The sequence below is a fragment of the Ananas comosus genome, linkage group 10 (assembly GCF_001540865.1).
Source record: "Ananas comosus cultivar F153 linkage group 10, ASM154086v1, whole genome shotgun sequence".
NCBI classification, from domain to species: domain Eukaryota; kingdom Viridiplantae; phylum Streptophyta; class Magnoliopsida; order Poales; family Bromeliaceae; genus Ananas; species Ananas comosus.
This window is the reverse complement of record NC_033630.1, coordinates 11,788,420-11,812,549: the sequence shown is the minus strand read 5'-3', so window position 1 is coordinate 11,812,549 and position 24,130 is coordinate 11,788,420. Positions and strand designations below refer to the sequence as shown.

At 36.4% G+C, this 24,130-nt stretch overlaps 2 protein-coding genes across 3 annotated transcripts; both read left to right on the top strand.

Moving 5' to 3' along the window:
• On the top strand, positions 4,890–12,652 carry LOC109716877 (mitogen-activated protein kinase 9-like). Of its 2 annotated transcripts, none has more exons than XM_020242477.1 (11): positions 4,890–5,368; positions 6,504–6,912; positions 7,274–7,401; positions 7,535–7,594; positions 7,894–8,043; positions 9,332–9,487; positions 9,834–9,971; positions 10,068–10,141; positions 11,204–11,305; positions 11,769–12,021; positions 12,233–12,652. In XM_020242477.1, the coding sequence occupies exons 1-11, from the start codon at positions 5,102–5,104 to the stop codon at positions 12,299–12,301; spliced, it is 1,806 nt and encodes a 601-aa protein (XP_020098066.1). In that variant the 5' UTR covers positions 4,890–5,101; the 3' UTR covers positions 12,302–12,652. The 2 variants fall into 2 exon arrangements, with proteins under 2 accessions (XP_020098066.1, XP_020098068.1); XM_020242479.1 differs by lacking the exon at positions 4,890–5,368 and adding an exon at positions 5,554–5,694.
• LOC109716243 (uncharacterized GPI-anchored protein At4g28100-like) lies at positions 19,103–20,306 on the top strand. Its single transcript, XM_020241570.1, has 3 exons — positions 19,103–19,298; positions 19,501–19,816; positions 19,923–20,306. Exons 2-3 carry the CDS (start codon positions 19,511–19,513, stop codon positions 20,304–20,306), a joined length of 690 nt encoding a protein of 229 aa, XP_020097159.1. The 5' UTR covers positions 19,103–19,298; positions 19,501–19,510.

Below are 24,130 nucleotides of genomic sequence, written 5' to 3'. Positions count from 1 at the left end.
ATCCTACCTTATTGTTAACATGAAAATTAAAAATATATGATATTGAGAACCATTTATCCACACATCTAACTTTCCACTGTCCCCCACCCACCCTCATTATTATTATTATTATTATTATTATAATTATAAACATAAATATTACAGTTTTATTAAATGCCTTTGGTTTCCAATTTGCCACTCAACCATCCAATCATCTCATATTTTTATTCATACTCTCCTTATTTTGTGGGTGATATTTTCAATAGATTAGTTACACATCATAATTGTGAAACCAAATCATGATGTAAGCTTTACAATATACTATTTTTACTAATCTTAATGCTTCCAAAGCTTTGAGTTGTCCCTCACTCACTAACTTGGTACATAAGTTTTGTCCTTTATTTAGTGTGCCATATTCTTTTGTTTGTGTTTTGAAATAAACATCAAATCACTTTAGCTCTATTTGTGAGGTATTCAAGTTCGATTTGCCGTGTGTTTGTTTTACCGAAAGTAAATAAATGACAAATTAATTTTTGATCATAGATATTTATTTCTATTATTTAGTTCACTGTAATTTTATCTTTAAATAAAAATTCTAAATTTTTAAAATACTATAGTTGAGAATCAGTTACCCCCCCAAAAGTAAAAAAAAATAAATAAAATATTAATTCATCTCTCATCTACCAAATAAATAACAACTATACAAATAAACAACGAAAATATAACTCTAGTTCATTCGAAAGTTTACTTCAAGTTGAACTTCATTTCTGGTTAAATAAATAGGCCCTTAAGAGTTGGGATTAATTTGAGGTTGGGGTTTTCTGAACGGCATAATTTGTTAGACTATAGCTTATTTACGTGCCATTTAAGATAAAATTAACTTGCAATAGAAGGCAACTTACTAAAGTACCTTACCACCCGCGCACGCGAAGCTTTAAAATTTTGATTTTGTTACGTAATTAACCGTATGTTTATTTGAACTTGGCTTGAATGTTTCTAATAGCACCAATGATACTTGTGAACTTTTAATCTTTGGATGTTAGGATAGGGTTTAGTGGTGGTTAGTTAAAAGTATGATTCGAGTGTATGATATAGTCAAAGGAGTAATCTAATTGTGGAAAAGTTGGTTCCACTGAATGCTTGGTGTTATTAGAAGTACCATAGCCGGACCTTTTTTATTTTATCTCCTTTGAAATTTAATAATATTTAATTTTCCCTAATACGGAAGAGTTAAAACTAAACTCAAGAGTTTAACAAATAAAAATAGAAGATAGGCTCATATGCTTTCAAAAAGTACGAAAATTTCTGTATTTGTAAGTTGTTTTCGATGATAAGACATTCGATTTGATGATCAGTATGATTAGACATGATCTATGCTATTGGAACTATCTAGAAACTAAATTTCATAATTTTTTGATTTTATTTGGCTAGTGAACAAGTAGCCTAAAGATGAACAACTAAAAATAAAAATTTCATTAAAAATAGTGATAAAAGACTCAAATTTAAATCAGAAGCATTAATCTTACTATTGATATTAAGTAAAAATTTTTATTAAAATTTTATGTAACTTGAATTGTTCTGTACCGTTGAACTTAAAAACGTGTCACATCGTTCGTTAAAATAGTCATTCTTTGGACCTTTGGATCACATGGTAAATAATGTCAAAAAATTATAAAATTTGGCTTTTAGATAGTTCCAATAGCGTAGATTATGTCTAACGAAGCTAATCGTCAAATTAGATGTCATGTCATCGAAAATAACTTACAAGTACGGAGATCTCTGTATTTTCAAAAATATAGGAGACGTATACTGAAAATACATACTCTTAGCTTTGGTGGAATCATGGGAACTTTTGAGCCTTTAAAATAAACGTGATAACTCATAATTTCTAATTTCGTAAAGAGGAGCAAAACAAACAAATCGTAATAAAATAACATTTTAGGGCTAAATTGTCACACATTGTAAAGTTTGGAGAACCAAAGTGTAATTTTCCCAAATATATTATTTGGCCAATTTGCATAAAAAATTCATAAGTTTTGAGTTTTTGCAAAACTGGGCAACCTTTTTCAATTTTACAGATTTAGTCCGAATTTTTAACAAACTGACCAAAATACCCTTATACTTTTTTCTCTCTTCTTTTCTTTTTCTCGCATTTTTTTTTCTCGCCGGAGAAGTAGGTGGAGGCAGAGGCGCAAACAAGGAAGAATAAGATAAAATTATACTGTTAAAATAAAGTTATACTGTTTTAAAAAGTTTTTGCACTATTTTATATAAAAGTTTCACTATTTAAAACAGAAATTATACTCTTTGAAATAAAAGTTATACTTTTTAAGTAAAAATTATACTATTGGATGAAATTTATATTATTTCTTATTCTTTTCTTCTTCCACCTCCTCCTTCCCTTTCGTTTTCTCGTCACCTTCTCCGCCATCGCCGCCGTCAAGCGCCCCTCGTGCCGCCGCCGCCCCCCTTATGCACCGGTGCCAGCGCCGAGGCGGGCGTTAATATTCATAGCCACTTCATAATAGGGGCTGGCTTGGTTGAAGTCCACCTCCTTCGTGAAGGTGATTGAAAAAATTAATAAAATAAAACAGATTTCATTTTTGTTAGGGGATAAGGATGAACATGACGAGGTCTGATTTCATTCAAACATATCTATCTCAATCTTTTGGCAATTTCCTCTTATCAAATGACATCAAGATGAGGGGTCATAAGAGATGGAAAAGGTGCTGTCATGTGGAATTGAATAGATCTCCTCTCGCTCTCGGGATCAAAGATGCAACCTTTGCCTTTGCAGAAGCAGAAACTCTCCTGCATGGCCATAGTGACAAGTCATCATACATATCAAACAAAAGGGGTTCTATTAACATGAAACTATGGGTTTGTTTGGTTCATCTATTTTGGGTATGAAATGAGAATCGGTTTGATCAAATCCGGTTAATTTTGTTTGGTTCGCATGAATCGGTTTGGGATTCCTATTCCGGACTCGAATGAGAATAGCCCATTAGCCTTCAACTTGATTCCGGTCTTCTAGCCCGGATTGAGATTTCATTTCGGAAGCCCACTAAGTTCTCGAAGCCCATGTGACCATTTCACCCTTCTTCTCTTCACCCCTTTCTCATCAAAAAAAAAAAAATATATCCTCTCTCAAAACCCTATCCCTAATCCACATCAATAAAGGTTTTTAAAAATAAATTTGATAATTTTTTTGGAAAACTTATTAGAGAATAGTATTATATTTTTCATAAATTTTAAATAATATAAATTTATATTTGAGAGTAAAATTAGTATTATAGTATCCTATAATTTTTTTAGTTTATACGAACCAAACAATGAAATGTGAATAACTTATTCTAATTTCCCAATCCACAAATAAACCAAACGTCTTGGGGGAGTGGGTCATTTCAATTACCATTCCAATTCATTCTCATTCCATTATCCATTCAAATTCTATCCTTGAACCAAACAAGCCCTATGTGTGGATGGTAATCGTCAATAACCTTGGCGCCTATGCTTTATCCTGCAACCTCAATGCCCGCCTCGGCGCGAGCGCCGGCAGAGAAGGGGACGGCGACGGCGGCGGAGAGCGTGGAGGAGGACGAGAAAACAGAAAGGAAGGAGGAAGAAGAAGAAGATAATAAGAAATTGTATAAATTTTATCCAAATAGTACAACTTTCGCCTAAAAAGTGTAACTTTCATCCCAAATAATATAATTTCTATTTCAAAGAGTACAACTTTCATCTAAAATAGTGTAAAATTTTTTAAAAATAATGTAACTTTATTTTAACAGTACAATTTTATTTTTTTTTCTTTCTTTTTCTATGATTTTTAGTCTTTTTTTTGTAGAAAAAAATATTTTTTATTTTTATTTTTTATTATTCTTATTTTTTTCTTTATTATTATTTTTTGGTCACTGGCCTCTCCCTTGTCCTCTATTGCAACTATCGCCCTCGCCGGAGTGTAACTATTTTTCTTTCACTTCCACGTCGGCGTGCTTTTGAGCCCCGAGAAGCACTTCCTCTTTGTTGCCGGCGGCGGCGGTGGGGACTGCGGGTGGAGGAGGGTTGGAAAGGGAGAAAAAAAAGAGGGTCGCAACGCGGCCTCGGCGGAATCGGAGGAGAAAATGGCGGGGTGTCCGCAGGCGAGTGCGAGGGCGTGAGCGTCAGGGGTAGAGGCGGGGGGNGCGAGAGAGAGAAAAAAAAGTATAAGAATATTTTGGTCAATTTGTTAAATATTCGGATCAAATCTGTAAAATCGAAAAATGCGGCCCAGTTTACAAAAGTTTAAAACATATGGATTTTTTATGCAAATTGGCCATATTATTTTAATAAAAATATCTAACTATATATATATATATATATATTTAGCTAGAATATTTTTAAAAATATCACCCCATTGGTGTTTTTAGGTTTCTAGCCCTTGGATCTACTACTTCATTACTAATAGCCCTTGGATCAAACACTATTCCACCTACCACCACCTATCACTATCATCACAACCTTACATTCCTCCATCCAATGGTTAAAAACTTAAAAGTACCACCTCATTTGTGCTTTTAAGAGTATTCTAGCTCAACTCTATATATATTGGTGCTTTTAAGAGTATTCTAGCTCAACTCTATATATATTGGTGCTTTTAAGAGTATTCTAGCTCAACTCTATATATATTGGTGCTTTTAAGAGTATTCTAGCTCAACTCTATATATATTGGTGCTTTTAAGAGTATTCTAGCTCAACTCTATATATATTGGTGCTTTTAAGAGTATTCTAGCTCAACTATATATATATATACAATAATTGGGTCATTTTTTAAATATAATATTAAATAAATAAATTATATTTTTTGGTAAATTATGATATAATATATATATATATATATATAAATAAATAATAATATATATACAAAGCCACTGTGCCCAGCCCACGAGTGCTCGAGCGAACTCCCACTCCCTCAACCCTTCTCCCTCTTCTCGAGAGATCGAGAGAGATCGAGAGAGACAGAGAGAGAGAGGAGGTGGCCGAGGAGGAGGAGGAGGAGGAGGAGGCCTAAGCCAATGCTGCGATCGCCCTGCCGGAGGAGACTCCGCCGCAGCACCGCCGCCGCCGCGGCAGCCGCCGTTATATGGGGGGAGGGGCTCTCGTGGACGGGTTGCGCCGCTGGTTCCAACGCCGCTCCCAGAACCCCCGCGCCGCCGCCTCCTACGCCTCGTCACTGAGCTCCGATCGCGACCCCGCTGCCCTCGCCGGCGTCGACGACGACGGAGACGCAGCGCCGGCGGAGAGCGAGGGCGAGGGCGAGATCGAGGTAGTCGAGGACTTGGATCTCATCGGCCTCAGGATCATCCGCGTCCCCAAGCGAAAGATGGCCCCGATCGACCCCCACAAGAAGGTATATCGTATATCCCCTCCGATCGAACCCTAAAAATCCCACCTTTATTGTCTTTGACCTAGCTCTCATGTCCTTATCCAACTTTTTCGCCTTATTGGGGGGTTTTTGGTTCGTGTTGACGCCGTCTAAATTTGTAATTTTCTTTTTTAAAACGTGATCGACCTTTCCCTTTTTCTTTTTGAATTAATCGTATTTTTTAAATGGATGAGTTGGGATCCGGTTCTCTTTTCTCTCCTGTTATTGTCAAAAGGGTATCAATCAATTCATATTTGTGCTTCTTTCATTGGGCATCTGAATTAGGGAATTCCGAGGCGGAGGAGGAGGAGGTGAGGGTTTTCAAAGTGGGGGCTTTCTCCTTTTGTTAGATCCATGTATTCAATTCAATTCAATTCAATTCCAATCCTTTTATGGCGTAGATCCAAAATTTGATCTTTTTTGGGAACTGTTTGGAATAGTCGACATGCGATAGATTGCGATGTAGGTCAAAATCTGCGTATTATTTCTCGAATTTGTGAAAGCCTTGATTAGTAAGTGTTTAATTTACTCTTCTGGTGTCCATTCAATCATTGTAGATGATTAAGGAGTGTTTAATTTACTCTTCTGTTGTCCATTCAATCATTGTAGATGCTTCTCTTCATGTTTCTAAACAGAGGTTTACTTTGTATTGATTAAATTTGGCTGATTATGGAAATTTTATAGCTTTCAGTAGTTCTACTCATAATTTAAATCTGCCACCGCATAGTAATGTTATAGCATTTGAGTTCCGTGCCTCGATAAGCGAATGCTCAAATTACGTCGCTTGAGTAATCAGATCTACTCTTCTCACTTCACTTAATCATTGATTGGTGCCCATTTCGTGTGTCATCTGCTTATGCTTTCAGCCGCAGCTCCTCCAGTAATGTGTTCTCAAACAAGAAATTTAGGTTGTGTGCTGTTATGGGAACCCAAAATGCGATTTTGGGGCTCTGAAAAGAAAAAGCTCTGAACTGGAGCTTGTGCTACAGAGAAAAGCAATAATAGCATTACACTCTACAGCGGAGCCAAATAGGCCTATATTTTCATTAATTCAAATCATCTGGCGTGCGGAAACATTATATATTTTGACAATTCCACACCTCCATTGTCATCTTTTCAGAGCATGCTTGACTCGGAGTTCTTCACGGAGTATGGCGAAGCAAGCCGGTACCAAATCCAAGAGGTCATCGGGAAGGGAAGCTATGGGGTGGTGGGTGCTGCAGTTGACACCCACACGGGGGAGAGAGTTGCGATTAAGAAGATCAATGATGTCTTCGAACATGTTTCTGATGCCACCCGCATATTAAGAGAGATCAAGCTCCTCCGCCTCCTTCGTCACCCTGATGTAGTGGAGATAAAGCATATTATGCTTCCTCCTTCTCGAAGAGAATTCAAGGATATATACGTGGTTTTCGAGCTAATGGAATCAGATCTTCATCAAGTGATCAAGGCAAATGACGATCTTACCCACGAGCATTACCAGTTTTTTCTATACCAACTTCTTCGGGGCTTAAAGTACATCCATACAGGTTAATCAATGGTTCATGTTGGATGATATAGTGCCTGTTTGACCTATCTTTCTAAGCAGCTTGTCTATTCTAAGAATGTGTGTCAGGTGCTTGGCAAAACAAATATTCTTGAGCTTTTGCTATAGCAGGTAACTAAAGGGAGAGCTCGTAGACCCCAAAGCAGAAGCTCGAATTGGTAGCTTGTGCTTTTGTTGCAGTGGGAACTTGCTGGGTTACTCCAGCAAAATGTTCTTAATTTATCGTTCAGCGGCTCTACTCAAACAACACATATACAAAAGCTTCATTTGGGGTGAACAGGCCCATATCCATTTTGATTCTCTGTTCTATTAAAACTTTGCGGTTATTTCCTAATTTCTTGCAGCTAATGTGTTTCATCGAGATCTGAAGCCCAAGAATATACTAGCCAATGCGGATTGCAAACTGAAGATCTGTGATTTTGGGCTTGCCCGTGTGGCATTTAATGATGCTCCGTCAGCTATTTTTTGGACTGTATGTTGCTCTTTATATTATACTATTAGTTTTCTAATTAATTCTGCTTCACTTTGTGCATTGCAGGTGGTTTTCACGTGCTTTAATTATTTGTTTCTTTGTTAATTGTGTTTTTCTTTACTTCCTTGTGAAGGATTATGTGGCAACGAGGTGGTACCGAGCCCCTGAATTATGTGGCTCCTTCTTCTCCAAAGTAAGATAACTCATATGGCCCTTTTTTCTGTGGATTATGAGCTTATATATGGATTATGGAAATTTGGATTATATTGCTGGGCAAAAAGAGGCCACAAAATATCTCCCTGTTAAGTGAGGGATTTTGTTAACGTTTTCTTTGTCTTGATTAATTTTCATGCTGGATTTTGCATCCATTAGATGACTATAAACATACAGTCGCTACATTTCATTTATATAGGATATTATGACTAAGTCTGCTGTATACTTCTACTCAAAAAGTTTTTGCATTTTGACCCATGAATAGTTTTATTTTTACAGTATACCCCTGCAATTGACATATGGAGCATAGGATGCATATTTGCCGAGATGCTAACTGGCAAACCGCTATTTCCCGGGAAGAACGTCGTCCATCAATTGGACTTGATGACTGATCTCCTTGGAACTCCGTCATTTGAAACCATATCAAGGGTTTGTTTTCTCTGTTTATCCATTTATTTTTAGCGTAAGCTGATGTTAAATTAAAATCTATCATTTTCCATGATTGTACTTGTAATGTAGTTTGTATCTATTCTGTTTTAGTAGTTCAAATATTTTTTATTTTTTCTACTAAGTGCATGTTTAGCCCCACTTCGGCTTCTACTTTCAGCTGAAGCTGGAGTTTCTTGACTAGCGGAAGCTGAAATGAGATTCTAAGTCACAAAAGCAGATGTTCCAGTTTGGTGCTTCTTGTTCTGCCGAGGTAGAAGCTGTTGGGAGGATTTTGATATAGTGGCTCTTCTCTATTAGTGCTACTCAAACAACACTACATTGAATAACACTATACCTGTAAGGGACGCAAGCAGGTCCTAATTGCTTAGATGACATGATAACTTCCATTTATCTCAAGTTACCGTTAACTTCCCTTGAATTTTATTCTTTGGTAGTTTCTTGGCCCTTATCATAAAAGTCTCTATAACATCTTACTTCATTTCATATTCCAAACAAATTCCTTTCGAGTCTACTTTGTCTGGCCCATGTAGGATAAGTAATCTTATGGTCAAGATATTCAGTCGAAATTAAGATGTATATGATCATTAAATCAATTGTAAGTGCTTCTTTTTTGACTAAATCCTATGGCGATCATGTTGGTTTTATGGGTAAGTAGGCAATTTCCTTCATTTCCTTTTTATTGTCTTTATCTTCATAATTTCATTATGGAAGCTAATCAATGGCATGAAATTGCTGTGCTATGAAAGTCTTACAAAGGTCAATGAGGTATAATTATTCGCAATCCATGACCATAAAGACCTTATAATTTCTATCTAAGTATCAAGCTTAGTTATCCTTCAAGATCTTATAAAATAACACTTTTCTTCAATCTAATCTCTTAGCTTTACGCGTCAACTAAGTCACCTTCTATTCTTCCTTTTGTTCTCTTTGCAACTCTTACGTGTTTCTTTCCCTCTCTACTCCCTAAAAGGCTGCTAGATAATTTTATGAACTTTAGAGGTAAACTTTATGTTTCTGGTAAAAACAAGCATAATTCTGATCTTTGTTTCAGATAATGTATTTAACTTTGTGCGGTAAACCTTGTTTCTTTAATGTTTTTTGAAAGTTCACATGGAAAGTTGCATGTGTTGGAGACTAAATTTTGACGATGCATCCAAGTCTGCTTCATTTTTTATACAATTTCAATGCCATCTTTTTATGCATTTGTAATTCATGTGAAGTTCTCATCACCCATTGTCTTACTTTCTTTAACCTTCGAAATATGTAGATTCGAAATGAAAAGGCTAGAAGATATTTGAGCAGCATGAGGAAGAAACCTCCTGTTCCTTTCTCGCACAAGTTCCCTCATGTTGATCCACCGGCTCTCCGGTTACTTGAGCAGCTACTTGCATTTGATCCAAAATATCGGCCTAGTGCTGAGCAGGTAGAACTAAACAAGTGTGATTGCTATTGCTTAATTTATCAATGACCTATTTGGCCTGGACAAAGCTTTGATGGAAGCCAAAAGTGCTTTGGAGTCGACTTGTTTGAAAAAGTGCCAACAGCTTCACTAAAATCCCGCCAACTGCAGATGTATGGCCTTTTTCTTTTGTGGCCTAGAGGCTTATTTTGGCTTACCTCCACGTCCAAAGCTCATGACTTTTGAGAAGCTATTCCAAAAGTCAGGCCAAGGAGGCTCTCAATAATGTGAGAGATAAGCACCTACAATGACATTGGGTTTTCAAATTTCTCCGCTGATGCTGGTTTTCTTTATTTTATGTCTCTTTCAGGCTTTAGCTGACCCATATTTCGGAGGGCTTGCTAGTTTAGATCGCGAGCCATCAACGCAACCTATTTCGAAACTTGAGTTTGAGTTTGAAAGAAAGAAATTGACAAAAGATGATGTTAGGGAATCGATATATCGAGAGGTAAGATAAAGTTGGCCTTTTTTCTATGTTCGATTTACTTTAATGATTGATATGCAATTTCACATTTATTATGTAATTTTTCTTAAAAGCAAACAGATTTTAGAGTATCATCCCCAGATGCTTCAGGAGTATCTTCGTGGTGGGGACCAGACCAGCTTCATGTATCCCAGGTGGGACAAATATATTGCCTCCTTTCGTTCTTCAGATATCAGTAATCATGGATAATTTAAAGGGTTAAAGTCATAAAAACTCAACTAAAGCTGCAATTTGACCTTCCAGCTTTAATTGGAGCTGAAAAAGCTACCAGCTTTTTTCCTATTTCAATTTGATCCACAGAACATAATTTTGTGATAAAAAAAATTTCTAATATAAATATAGGGCAAATTGCACCCTCAAACTATCAATTGGGTGACATACTGGTCCTCAAAATTTAATTTATTGCAATTTTAGGCTCGTTTCTCAGAATTGTTGTAATCAAGTTCCACAAACTAATTAAATTCACTAAATATTAACACATCGCTGATGTGAAAGTAATGTGACATCTTAATTATTGTCGTGTCATCAATCACAACACTACAACCTCACTTTTACTTTAGTGATTCATCAATATTTAGTCAACTAAATTGAGTTATAGGATCTGATTGCAGCAACTCTGAACGTTCGAGCCAAATATTGCAACAAATTAAAGTCTGAGGACCAAAATGTCACCCGACTGATGGTTTGAGGATCAAACATGCAATTTAGCCTATAATTATATTAATAAATCACTTGTTGGTGAGGCTTTTTACACCAAATTAAGCTTTATAGGCGTAAGTCATTATTTCCATTAAATCAAACTTCATGACATTAGATAATTAGTGAATTGTTTACATTAAATTGGACTTTCTGGGCCAAATTGCAACGGCGGGTATTTTTGTACGAACAAAGCCAGCATGGTCATGCTGCTGCTAGAAAATAATTAGTGGGTTTTTATGATTCAACATTAAGTTAAATTGAGTTAAGTTATTTCTGGTCTCCTAATTGTAGCTCTATCTGCCAATTGAATAATAATGCCTTGAAAATATACAAATAATTAGTTGATTTCGCAAGAATATAGTTTGTGAAAAAGTGAGGTCCTAGTCAATTAGTTAGGTTTGTAAATTTTAATCTGATAATGCTTTACCTGCAAAAGTGTGTAAAAAAGAAAGGATGTCCAGTTGCAGCAGATATCTAATGCAATTATCTGATGGCAGTGGGGTTGACCGTTTTAAGCGGCAATTTGCGCATCTTGAAGAGCACTCTGGCACAGGTGAAAGAAGTACTCCACTCCAGCGAAAGTATGCCTCTTTGCCAAGGTATTAAACTGGCCGGATATATATATATATTTTTAAAACCTGGTCTTAGTCCTTTCATGTATGGTTCGTACGACTTCTCCACTTCAAGAAGCAATTGCCACAGGTGTTCTAGCAAATGAAAGATCTGGAGTTTTTATTTTTGTGGCAAGAATTAGAATGGCAAACAAATGCACTTTTCTTTTGCCACTTCGGCTAGAAACTTTAATGGGCCAAAATGCCGCTGGCCAAAAGCTCTGACGTAGGAATATTTAGTCCTTACAGGAAGATTTCGATCCAAAAATGCAAAAAACAAAAATAGTTGATCAGAGTGGAAAAGTCAGAAAATGGACAATTCTTGCAAAAGCCCGTCTCTATAACTTGTTGTTAGTTCTTTGCTCCGTGATTCACCAGCAAATCAGAACTTCTTTCTCATTGTCGAAGTTATTCAATGAAACACTTCTCATGTTATATTACCCTGCTACAGGGAAAGAGTTTGCACACCGAAAAAGGAAGCCGCTGATCAGAATAATGATTATGAGAAGAGAAACACAGCTTCAGTTGCTCGATCTGCCCTCGAAAGCCCTTCGAGGGTGGTGCTACAGGGCGAGGGTAACGAGCATGCTACCACTGTTGAGAATGGCGAGAGCTTGTCGAACTATACACCCCGGAGCTTCCTGAAGAGTGAGAGCATAAGTGCTTCCAAGTGTGTAGCTGTTAATGGGAAAAGTGATACAGAGGTAACTGCGCAGAAACATATATCCTTGGGTTTATTTGAATCCGGAATCTACAATATAAACAACAAAAACAATGAACAAAATTTACATGGTTGTTTCTTGTTACGCAAAATACCCTCTTATATCAGCTTTATATTACGGCAGAAATTTATCTCTGCCTATCTTATCTACAAGTATTTGACAGATTTACCGAGTTTCTTCTTACCTATTACAGCAAAATTCAGCCGATGAGCACGCAGATGAGGCGGTTGATGGGTTGTCAGATAAGGTGGCTGAATTATAGGCATGAAGCTATGTGATGTAACGAAATCATACCATCAGATTACTTGTTTAACCGCGATGGACACTTAGAGCTTTGATTTCACTCTCGTCGGTTGTTTCTGTTGTAATTTTAGTGGGATGCTCAAACAGAAGATTGTCATAGCTGTTGATGATCTTTGATCCTCTTTCATACAAGTCTCTCTGATTTTTGTTATTTATACTCCCAAACCTACACTGTCGTCGAACCATTACAGCAGTTGTAAACTCTGTTCTCCTTGTTGTAACTTAATTATCAGTCCCTTCGTGGGTTTCAACACTTCGCCGATGGATTATTGTTTCATATAAAGGATTATTTGCTCTTTTTTCTGTTGAACTTACTCTCCATTGTAATATGTGATAACTTCGCCGTCTGCCATGTATTTCTTTAGGGAGAAAAAAATCCAAACTGTTTTCGTGAGTAGTTCTACAAATTGAGGAAATTTTTAGAAAATATCGAAGAACTTGAAATTTCGTTGCTGTTCAGTTATATCTTGAAATTGTTACCATCTACTTGGCTTTTGAACAACTGATCTACTCAGAAGTGGAAGTTAAATGTTTAACAAATTAGAAATCTGAGTGTGTTCGGCTAAAGCGTACGTGGTTAATAGACTCTCTGGTTTGAATCTTCTACTTCTAAGGCATTGTTTATTACATGTATTGAAAGAGTGAATTTGTAAGAAACATGATTCCAAAACCTTGAGCTGTAAGAAATGGGATGATCAATTTATTTAGAGCTACAAACATAGCATCAGCAATGGGTCTTTATTGTGATTTGGCCATTTTGGATGCTGGCCTATCTGCCAACAAATGCCTTACCTGTCCTTCCAGCTGAGTTTCAAGTTGTGATTTAGCTTCTTCCATTCAAAGCATTCATTGCCTCTTTTGTTTTCTTTTTAGATGTTGGATCTCTTTCTTTAGCATACCCATGTCTACAAAATTGTCACATCTCACATGCAACATGGACTTTGTCACTCGTGAATTGCATATTTATCTGCCCTCTATTTTATTTCTACTTTCTGCGGGCTATCTCTTCAAAATATACCATCCCCATTCTCGTCTCTCTGAGCAAAGATAAAACTTCTCGGCTAATCTCCATATTAACAACATATACGGGAGATTTCCTTAAACCCGTTTGGTGTCGAATGCTGTCTAATACTATTGCTTTAAAGATTTAAAGGAAAAGCATACAGAAATGTACATCCAGTAAAATTGCAAAAATCATATCTTAAGTTGAATCAATACAATCTCAATCTATGTAACGTGTTATTACATATTAAAACAAACAAAGTTTTTTTTTTTTTTAATCACGCTTTGCTCATCATATATAACAATTCTACCTACAATTCTGAACAAAGCCTTCACTTGCGTTTCAGTTTACTAGCGTAAAAATGCGCCCAGAAAAGTCAACAAGGAGCTAGAAATTGATGATTTAATACAATTTTTTTTTCCCCATGAATAAAATTTACCCAAGCTAAAATTGCATGGGTCCTTATCAAACATTTGTGCCCACTACAATCCATGGACTCTTACTGTGCATGCCAACAATTTATTGAGCTGTGAAATGGGCACCAACAAAAGAGACCAAGCCAGGGAAGAGGACTACAAAGGGCACAAGTAGGTGAAAATTTACAAGAAAAAACCCCTCAATTATACTCTATTTCGAAATGGAGACACTATATACGCAATATATTCATTGACGTCCCGGTAACTTTTAATTATATTAAATTTAGCTGTTTTGAACACCTTTTTAGCTAACTGAATGGGGGACTTTGTTAGAGGATAAAAGCGATAGCTGTTGAAACTATTTCTAAGCTTTTTTTTTTGTTTAATCGATACTTTGAATAATATGATATCAGAGTTAGTCTTAAATTCTATATATTTTAAGTTGTTTCAGTGTAATTCTTATATTACTTATTTTTTTAGCTTGTATATTGTTTATCAATCTTTTGGTAGCAATAAACAAGAAAAATAATTTGAATGGAAACTACTAAAAGCTAAAAGGATGTCAATGCAAAAAAATTATATGGTGAAGGTCTGATTTTAGAACATCCCATAGTTGAGGGGGTTTTTCGTAAATTTTTTTACCTAACATTTATGTTGTAGATATTCCCACTCCAATCAAAGCATGGACCGTAGAGTCACGTGCAACGAGTGAGGCATGAGAATATTCTTGCTTTTTTTTTTTTTTTTTTTTTTTAATTTGAGGGGCTCTTTTATTGGAAATGAAAGAAAAAAAAAAGAATTTATCTCAGTAATAAATATTTGATAAAAACTACAGAAGTAATATGAACTACAAACTATAAATTATTTTGAATCGGCTATTCAATCTTTTAAAATTTTAATTTCTATTCAAAATTTGAATGCGTTATTCATCTTTACGAAGTTAGTTTTATATTTCCTGTAATTTCTATAACTATAAAATTATTAAATTAAGTAATTAACTTAAATTTTGGAGTCAAAGTATCGTCGGCTGATTTAGATCAAAAAAATTTGAAGTATTGGATATTAAAATTAAAATTTTTAAGGATTGGATAACTAACTCAAAATGATATGCAGCTAAGATAAATTCTGTATGGATACAAATAAGCGGCTAACCTCGACTGAGGTTCGGCTAAATTTTCGCAATATAGCTGAAAATGTAAAGTAACTAAGATTCGAACTCAAGTGGCAAAAGGCTTGGTTGTTGATACCTGAGGTCCCAAATTTGAATCCTAGTTGATTCACGTTTCCAGCTAAGTTCATTTCTAAGTGAAATAAACGAAGCAGGTAGCGTGCTATCTATCTTAAAAAAAAAAAAAAAAAAAAAAAAAAAAAAGAGAAAAAAGACTTCGGATGCCAACTAGGCTTATAAACATGAATGAACAAATTAGATTTCTCTCAAAAGAACATTTTTTTTTTAAAAAAAAATGTGCAACTTAAAAAAGGATCTTGGGCTCAAGAATGAGACAAATAAGATATACTATTTATGGATCATGAACATGTTTATATGTCTCCTGTATCCATACTGGATAAATGCTTGCCCGTGTCGGACTCGTGTCCAATGCAGATGTGCCATTGACGCACGTCCATAGAGCATTTGTTTTTTTACTTTTTTAAAATGCAAATATAAGATGATAAATACTTTGAGTTTTTGATAAATGAATATATATGATTTTTGGATTTTAGATATAAATAAATTATGTATGGTGGAGAATTTTTCCACTTAAAGTATATGAACTATATTTTATTAACTTTCATTCACAAAAAAACATAATAAAATTTTAGCAAAATTATTTTTTTTATATATAATAAAAATAAATCTTTATATTAAAAATACTATATGTCATTTGCTGAGTCTATGCCATATCCCTGTTTTAATTTTTTTTGAAACTGCCGAGTCATTTTGTTTGAGTCATGTGTGATCTGTATTCCATGTCCATGTCTATGAATTAGAATATGTTAGATTTGACTCGAAATTGATATTCGACTCAAGTTTGGGTTTTTCGACTTGCCGACTGTTTCGCAGTGCGACCAAATTGAAAAAAAAAATTATGGAGGAAAAATGAATGTTTGTGGTGGGTAGCGGAGGGCTCGGGCAGACAGGACCGAGCCCGTAGCCCACCACTGACATTTGGCAGTGGGTGCGGGGGGCTCCGCCCCCCGCGGTACGGATCGAATCCGAAACCCGTTATGAGTTTTCTTTTCGTTTTTGCCTTAGAGGCGTGAGATCGTGGTTGGTTATAATCTGAGGAACATTGTATTCCCTTTCGTTTCGATAGTAAAGTTCTCTCCTCCCTCACCCGTGATTTTTTCCCTATAAAGGATTTTTCACGTAAATCTGTGTGCTCTTTCATTTCTGCTTGTGGTTTTGAGTATTTCGTATTCGCTATTTTGTTTCCGTTTATGCGTTTATCATAACAGAATACTTTAGTTTCTTACAAACTTCTTTTCTAAGAGTTGAACTAGAATATTTTAGAAGTACAAAACTCTTGATTTTTATGATGAGTTATCTTAACGGAAATACCGTCGAATATGACTTACAATAATTAAACTTCTTACAAACTAAATTTCATAATTTTGTTAATAGTACTTTTGCAGTGATCGGTTAATTCTTTCAGTTAATTATTTAAATAATAGATAAATAATATCAAATAATATCATGTTTGACGGTATCAATTGTCGATTTAGATTCATCGAAGATTGCATGGATCTAACCTAACCCCTTTTAAGATGCTTTAAGTTCATGCCCTACATTTTATTATTATGATTATTATTGTTGGTATCAGTGAACTGGTATATGACCTGCAGTAAGATTACAGCATCTAGGTTTGGATATGCATTAATTACTTGAATTAAGAGACAATATTAATGCCCTCACAATTATTCTATGACCATAATTTAATGCTCCTCACACACACACACACACACACACACACACACACACATTAACTCTCCAAAGGCATAGGGCCCAGATGCTGTAGTACAATCTAAGGGGAATGAAAGATAGAGAGAGAGAGAGAGAGAGAGAGAGAGATGAGCTCATGTTGGTGTGTATAAATACTCGAAATTTTATCTGAATCCAAATTGAATAAGAAGGATTTATTCATTACTAAACATATGCAGTTGTAGATACAGGTATCAAAAACAAAAATTCGACGGATTTAGATTGAGATATGAATTTTTTTCTGTACCCAACCCGAATTTGAATCCGAATTGATTTTAAATTATATAATATATGTTTTTGATGTTATATTTGAATTTATATTTTGAAAGTTTATATTTAATGTAGTATGTTTTGAAATATGTAAAGAGAAATGATTGTTTCGGATTCGAATTTTCGGGTTCGGATTCGAGTTCCGAATTTCGAATTTTCGATCGGTTCGAATTTGGATAAGAATTTCTAAAATCTGTAGGATTTGAGTTCGGGCACAGTAGTCGGATTTGGATTCGAATTTTTAAAAATCTGCTCCGAATCCGAACCATTGACATCCCTTCTCCCAATAGAGAAGCCCTAGCTCCTTAACAAAGGAGATTCTATATTTCATTTTTTTTTTTGGGTTAATTGCATCATTGGTCTCCAATCTTTACCCTATTTTTATTTAGGTCACCAATTTTTTAATTTTTGCAATCAAATCCTTAACTTTTAGAATTAATAACACCATTGGTCCCTAATCTTCACCTATTTCCTCACATTGGTCCCTACCTCTTTCTCATTTGCTCGCATATTGCGTTAAGTCCAATTTCACCACCTTCAATCGCGTCCTCTATGCCTATGACAATAATAAAATATAAAGATTAGGAATCTAATAGTGACGGAAAAGAAAGATTAGGAATCAATGGTCCCTTTATTTTTTTTGGTCTAATTACTGTGGAGCTATTTGTTTCAGTATAATTGTAAATGTAGTATAGTTAAAAATGCATACAGTTGATATATTTTATTTGCTCAGGTGTAGTCAAAAGTGCCTAAAGCTGCATTTAGAGTGTCGAGATTTCTTCCTATGCGGGAAAGAAAAAAAGAGAAAAATCTCTTTCCAATACTGCAGTTGGAACGTAGTTCAAACTGCTGCAGTTGATCAGCCTCGTGCAGTTGCAACTGCCATAGTTGAATTCAAGTGCCTCAAAATAAACTCCGTATTCGGAAACAACGCCTATACGAAGCATCATGCAGGTTGGGACTCAAAAATTTATATAGAAATATTAAAATTAGCATGGTTGTTTACTAGCTAAACAGAGTGAGATGGTAACACACACACACACACACACACACACACCCAAAAAAAAAAAAAAATAAAAATAAAAAATCTATCCAGAGACATGCAACAAATGGTCATAAATTGGGCATCATAGATTGAAAGGAAAGTAACATTGTTTTTATTAGGCTGTCCGTAGGCCTCACCCCAGGAATCTCGTGTGGGATACAGTCCTTGAGATTTCTTTGTTTTTTTATTTTTTTTATTTTTTATTTTTAATTTAAGCAGGACACTCTTTTAGACGTGTTAATATATATTTCTGAATCCGTTTCGTATTATTTTGATTTTTTTTTTTTGCTACTAATTCTAAATCCTTCTATTCTGAAAGTCGTGAGCTCGATCCTCATCGATCTCCAACCGCATCTCCATTTTCTATCTTATCTATCAATTTTATATGCCTTTTATCTGTCTGATCGATAGTATCGAGTGTTTGATGCTATTAGATTTTCAGTCCTTCAATGAAAGGATGTGTGATTAGGTCGATAGTTGATCCCCTAGGGTTGAGTGGAGGTTGGTTGAATAATATGATCTAACAGATGAAAATGATTCAAGGAATAGATCTAATGGTAGAAAATTCGATAGCACCAAGTGCTTGGTACTATCAATAGTATAATAGCCGGACTCTCTCTGTATATATAATACGGTGTGGGGTAATATAACATCACAGCTAATTCTAAACTCCTTTTGTTCTGTGAAGTCGTAAATTCGATCTCATTTTCATCTCCTACCTCACCTATCTAATTACACATGTTTGTCTCCTGCGTTAGTTATGCATGTGTGCGAAAAAAATATTATTTATTTTTTTACGTCTGTTTTTTATTAGATCGATTTTTTAAATAATAATAATAATAAGATAGAGCCAACTCGGTCTCCACAACCATCCTACTCCCCTGCTTTTTCTGGCTCTCACTTTTCTGATTTCTCCTCCCCTCCCCATAAGCAACAGTATATAAGGGCAGTCTGCACCCAGAAACCAAAAGAAAAGCAAAGCAAAGCAGAAGTGACTGAAAAGTGTTATTACAAACAGAAAGAGAGAGACAGAGAGAGATGACTCACTTCACACTGCTGCCTTCCCTCTTCTTCTTTTTCTTCCTCTTTGTCTCTCAACTCCCTCTCCTGCCTGCCCTGCCATCGTCCGCCGCCACCACCATCCCGGCCTTCCCCGATCAGCAGTCTGCCTCCTCGTCCCGCACCTCTTCTTCTGCCTGCCCTCTCCACCCCCGCGACGACCTCCCCCCCGCCCCCCACATGGTAGCTAATTAATCTTTTGCATCTAGTTTGATAATGCAGTAGCTAAAAACAGTTCTTACACGCTTTGCGAAATTCATGATAATCTAGTATTTCTACTAGTTGGGAATATATAATGATTTTGCCGCGTCAATAAACACCTTTTACGACTATTACAAACAGTGAATCAAACGGGCCCCTCTTAGAGTGATTGATTGTTTTGCAGGAGCCGCGACATGCCCGGCATGCCGGCCCTGCCCGAAGACGCCGAGGCCTGCGGCGCCGCCGCCGACCGCGCCCTCCGCACCCGCGGGGTTGAGCTCCCACAGCAGGCCGAGAATGGCACGTGCCCCGAGGAGGGCTGCAGTGACGGCGGCGCCGCCGGGTGCTACTGCGGCTTCCGGCTCCGCCGCCTCACCTGCGGCGCCACCGAGGGCAGGCGGTGGGCGCCGCCGCATGCGGAGGCACGGCGGCTTGAGAGGGACTGCGCGCGGGTGGGGGGGCTCGCCGGGTGCTCCCGCTGCCTTCGGGCACTCAACCAGGTAATGCATTTAAGCTCGCCGAATGGCCATTTTTGCAGAGAAGTCCACCTATGTTTGGATTTTTCATCTCAGACCCTTTTTTTTTATGGTTGTGTTCGGTTTTCAGCTGAAGAGTGGCAGCAACAGCAGCGCCAGCAGCAGCAGCAGCAGCAGCAGCACCGGCGGTGGCAGCGGCAGCAGCAGCGGCAAACAGGACTGCCAGCTCATGGGGTTGACGTGGCTGCTGACGAAGAAGAACGGCAGTCTGTACCTCCCTGCAGCTACCTCCGTCCTCCGTGTCCTTCTGGCGACCGATACAACGGCAGATGATCACACCACCTGCACCGTCGCCAGTGTCAACGGCGCCATGCCCCTTGCGGTCGACTCCGCTGCGATCAACGGCCGCAGTGTCGCTTCCGATGGCGTCCGACCGTCGGCATCGTGGGCCGTCCAATATCTTGTCCTGCTGCTTGCTTTGATCATAATCCTCCTCTCCACTCCCTCCTTTTAAATCCGAGTCTTGCTGTTTCTCTCAACTGTTCTTAACTGTAACTACAATGTGTGTGAAATATTTTGGTATCTAGTCATAGGTAGGAAGTTACTCCGTGTAATGGTAACATATAATATAATTCTCCGCTATAAAAAAATAGTTTCTGTGTAGTGACCATACCACGTATGATACTATTCTAATTCTATTATACTGCGAATCAGAGGAATTACGAACATCGAACCGGCATAGACTTATCGAATTTGACATATAAATATGAAAACTTCTATGTTACAAATGGCATCCTAGCTCAAGTACTCTCTCTCTCTCTCTATAGTTTTTTGATGAAAAAAAATATACTGGAAACATCACAGAGTATGCTAAATTTGATTTCATAAGGATTTGTGTGCAATACAACAAAATAGAAAGAAGAAAAGGGAAAAAATAAAGATGAAGAAGAAGATGACAGAGAGAAAAGCTGAACTACGAAATAAAAAGTGAGACAAGATGATTAATCCACAGAAAAAAGGGAGAAAAAGCTAACTCAGCCTAACATGAATCCCACAAAAATTACCATAAAAAGTCCATTAATTACCTTCTCTTTTTCTTTTCTCCCTACATAGAACTACAAAATTAGGTGAGTGTTGAATATAAAATATTAAAAATATTATTTTTTTGATAGTCTAAGCTTTTAGAAAATGATAGTTGTTTCACATTATTTAATATGATATTAGATTAAGAGGTTCTAAATTCAAGTTCCACCGTAATGCTAGGCTATGTTTAATTTCCTCCCATCTAATTATCAAAAAGCTTCTAAGTCTAGACGAGAGAGAGAGAGAGAGAGAGAGAGAGAGAGAGAATAACGTTTATTTTATATTATTTAACAGTAAGTCACCGATGTTTTATTAGGTGTTGAGCTGAAATAATATCAGTAGTAAATGAGCTCATTTGCCACCCATTTGTTTTTTATGATGGAGCCTCCAAATCGACAATCGATATCGTTGAACATGATCTATACCACCTGAAACATCTAGAAGTCAAATTTCATATTTTTTCGACATTGTTCTTTTGTCCGTCAAGTGAACACAGAAATGAACGACTGAAAATGAATATCCTTTAAAAAGTGATGATAGGAGTCTTGTAATCAAAATCAAAAGTATAGATCTTGTTCTAAATAGTTTAAAAAAGTTTCTAAATCAAAATTCAATTGATTTGAATATCTTTACGCCGTTAAACGAGAAAACGTTTCATATTGACCATTAAAATTAGAAAATTTAAAACCCTTTGATCCTTAGGCTAATGATGTCAAAAAGATTTAAAATTTTGTTTTTAGATACTTCAAGTGGTATAGATCATGTTAAAAGGTACCAATCGTTAATTCAGAGGCTCTATCATCGAAAACAAATGAGTGACAACTAGACCTGGCAATCTCGACCCATACCAGCAGGTGCCCGCGGGTTATTCACAAATTTGGGGGTATGGGTACCACCTTTTTCAACCTAAAAAATTACGGATAAAACGGGTGGGTACCCATTAAGCTGTGGGCATTTTGGATAACCCGCGGGTACCCACGGGTACCCGCACATATATTTTTTAATTACAAAATATATTTTCTTAATTAGAATATATATATTTTTATTTACTCATCCTACAAATTCTAACTCTAATTTTTTATCACGTTTTTTATATTACGAAATTTTTAAGCTCTAAGACTTTAAATATTTTTATTGTATGTTATGATATTTTAAATAATGAGTTATGCTATATTTTTAAAACTTATATATATGCATTTTGCATTTAAAAAATATAACAGAAAAAAAGAAAAAAAATTGCGGGTGACCCGCATACCCATCCGCCCACCCACGGGTATGTATGGGTAATGATGTTGGCTATCCAAAAATTTGTGGGTAAATTTTACCCATGCCCAAGTAATCCGTGGGTACAATAACCCGCCCGCGGGTTATCCAACCCGCCTGTTTGCCAGGTCTAGTGACAACAGCCCGTTTGCTACTAATAGCATTTTAACTCAAGTCCTAATAATAGTGTCAACAATAAAGACTTCTGAACTCTCCAAAGCCAACAGGGGCCACGCAAATAGAACTATATAAGCTTTACATCTTTTCAAACCCAAGCTTTAGCATATTTTTACTTTGCCACTATGCTTAAAAAGGCTTCATTTTAATACCCTGTGTTTTCTCTTATATAACTGCAAGGATTTGATGCTAAGCAGGGTACCACAATGCTGTAATTTACAAATCATAGGACAGTAAAATAATACAATTTATAAACCATGTGGTGGCAAAATACTAGCATTTTACCAACTTAAAATTTGCACATGGCAACTTAATAGTTTATAAAACGCATCATTTCACTTCACTACCCTAGTTAGCAGCACTATTGAACAACAGGTCATTACGGTGGAACAAAGTTAAAACCACAGAATAGCAAACCGAAATTTTTTCAAACCACACAGCGACGATGTAAGTATGTGTAAACCGCAAAAGGGCTAATTGAAGATCTACCCAAAATAAATGCATTGTTGAAGCAGTAAATAATAATAGAAGTCGAGTTGAATTCACTGCAGGAAGCTCATTCTTATTTGCATATGATGTAGGCTAATTGAAGATCGGCTTCAAGCAATCAAATCCTCACAGGAGTATTGACAAAAGACTCTCCTATATCTTAAAAATATTCGAGTTGTACTAGGAAGTTTCAGTGCAACATTGAGTGCATAAAGCTTATTAAGAGGACCAAAACTACCTTACTAGATAATCGACCTTTGTCTCAAATTGTCAAAGCATGTGCTAGATCATATTTGAGAGTATCAGCAAGAGAAGACAAACATCTAAATATCTAATCCTACGCGAATCAAACTTGAGCACTGGAAAAGAGATGACAGTTAAATTTTATTTCAGAAGCAGCTTTGTTTCCAATTTAGTTTATCAGCCTAATTAGGGATCTGACTCTTCGTAAAAAGCGAGAATTACAGGAGCTTTAGGTGCTCTATTGCCATTCACATGAATAACAATCAATCCCTAAACTACATTGATCAGGAAAATGCTGGGCATAATTGCAACACCCTAATAGTCCCACATTGGATGAGAAAAGAATTCTGATTCGAATATAAGAGGCCTCGCACCCTAATAATAATAACTGATTAAGCATTTTGGCTGGTGGTTTGGATCCAACGAATTATTATTGTTAGCGGGTCGGGTTGTTACAATATCGAATATGCAATAGTCTATAAACGGTTACTTAAACTACAAAACTAGCTAAAAAATATGCACTCCTAACAGACCTACAATGACTCCTATGGCTTTAAAGGTTCTCCGAGGCATATTATGGCATTTCATCATCCATCCGTTGACTACGTAAAGACCTTTATGGCAGTCAGAAAACTTGGTATTGCCTTAAATTTCGGTCCTTTGCCAAAAGGACACATTTCAGTAGTATCAACTGTTTCGGCAGCTTCGCCTTCCCGTTTCAGATATTTGTTAAAAGGTCTTCAAGTTCTTCAAATAAATATATAATATTGGAATAGTCGAGGTAAAACCTAGTTTCAGAACATATTGAGCTTTGTTCTTTATTGCTTCTCATTGAGTAGGTTTAAAATCACTAATTACTTCAATAAGGTAGTCATTCTCACTATTACTAAATATTTCCTAACAAACAAGAAAAGAGCTCTACAAGGACATTGCATAAAACATTATCAACAATCCTTTTAACTCTATGTGGCAGAGACACTTAATCATAATATGCAGTAACCACCCTTGATTTATCATACGCAACTTCTGCATATTCGTAACTTCGATAATGTTTGAGACGAATTTTTGAAGCACGCCGTGCTA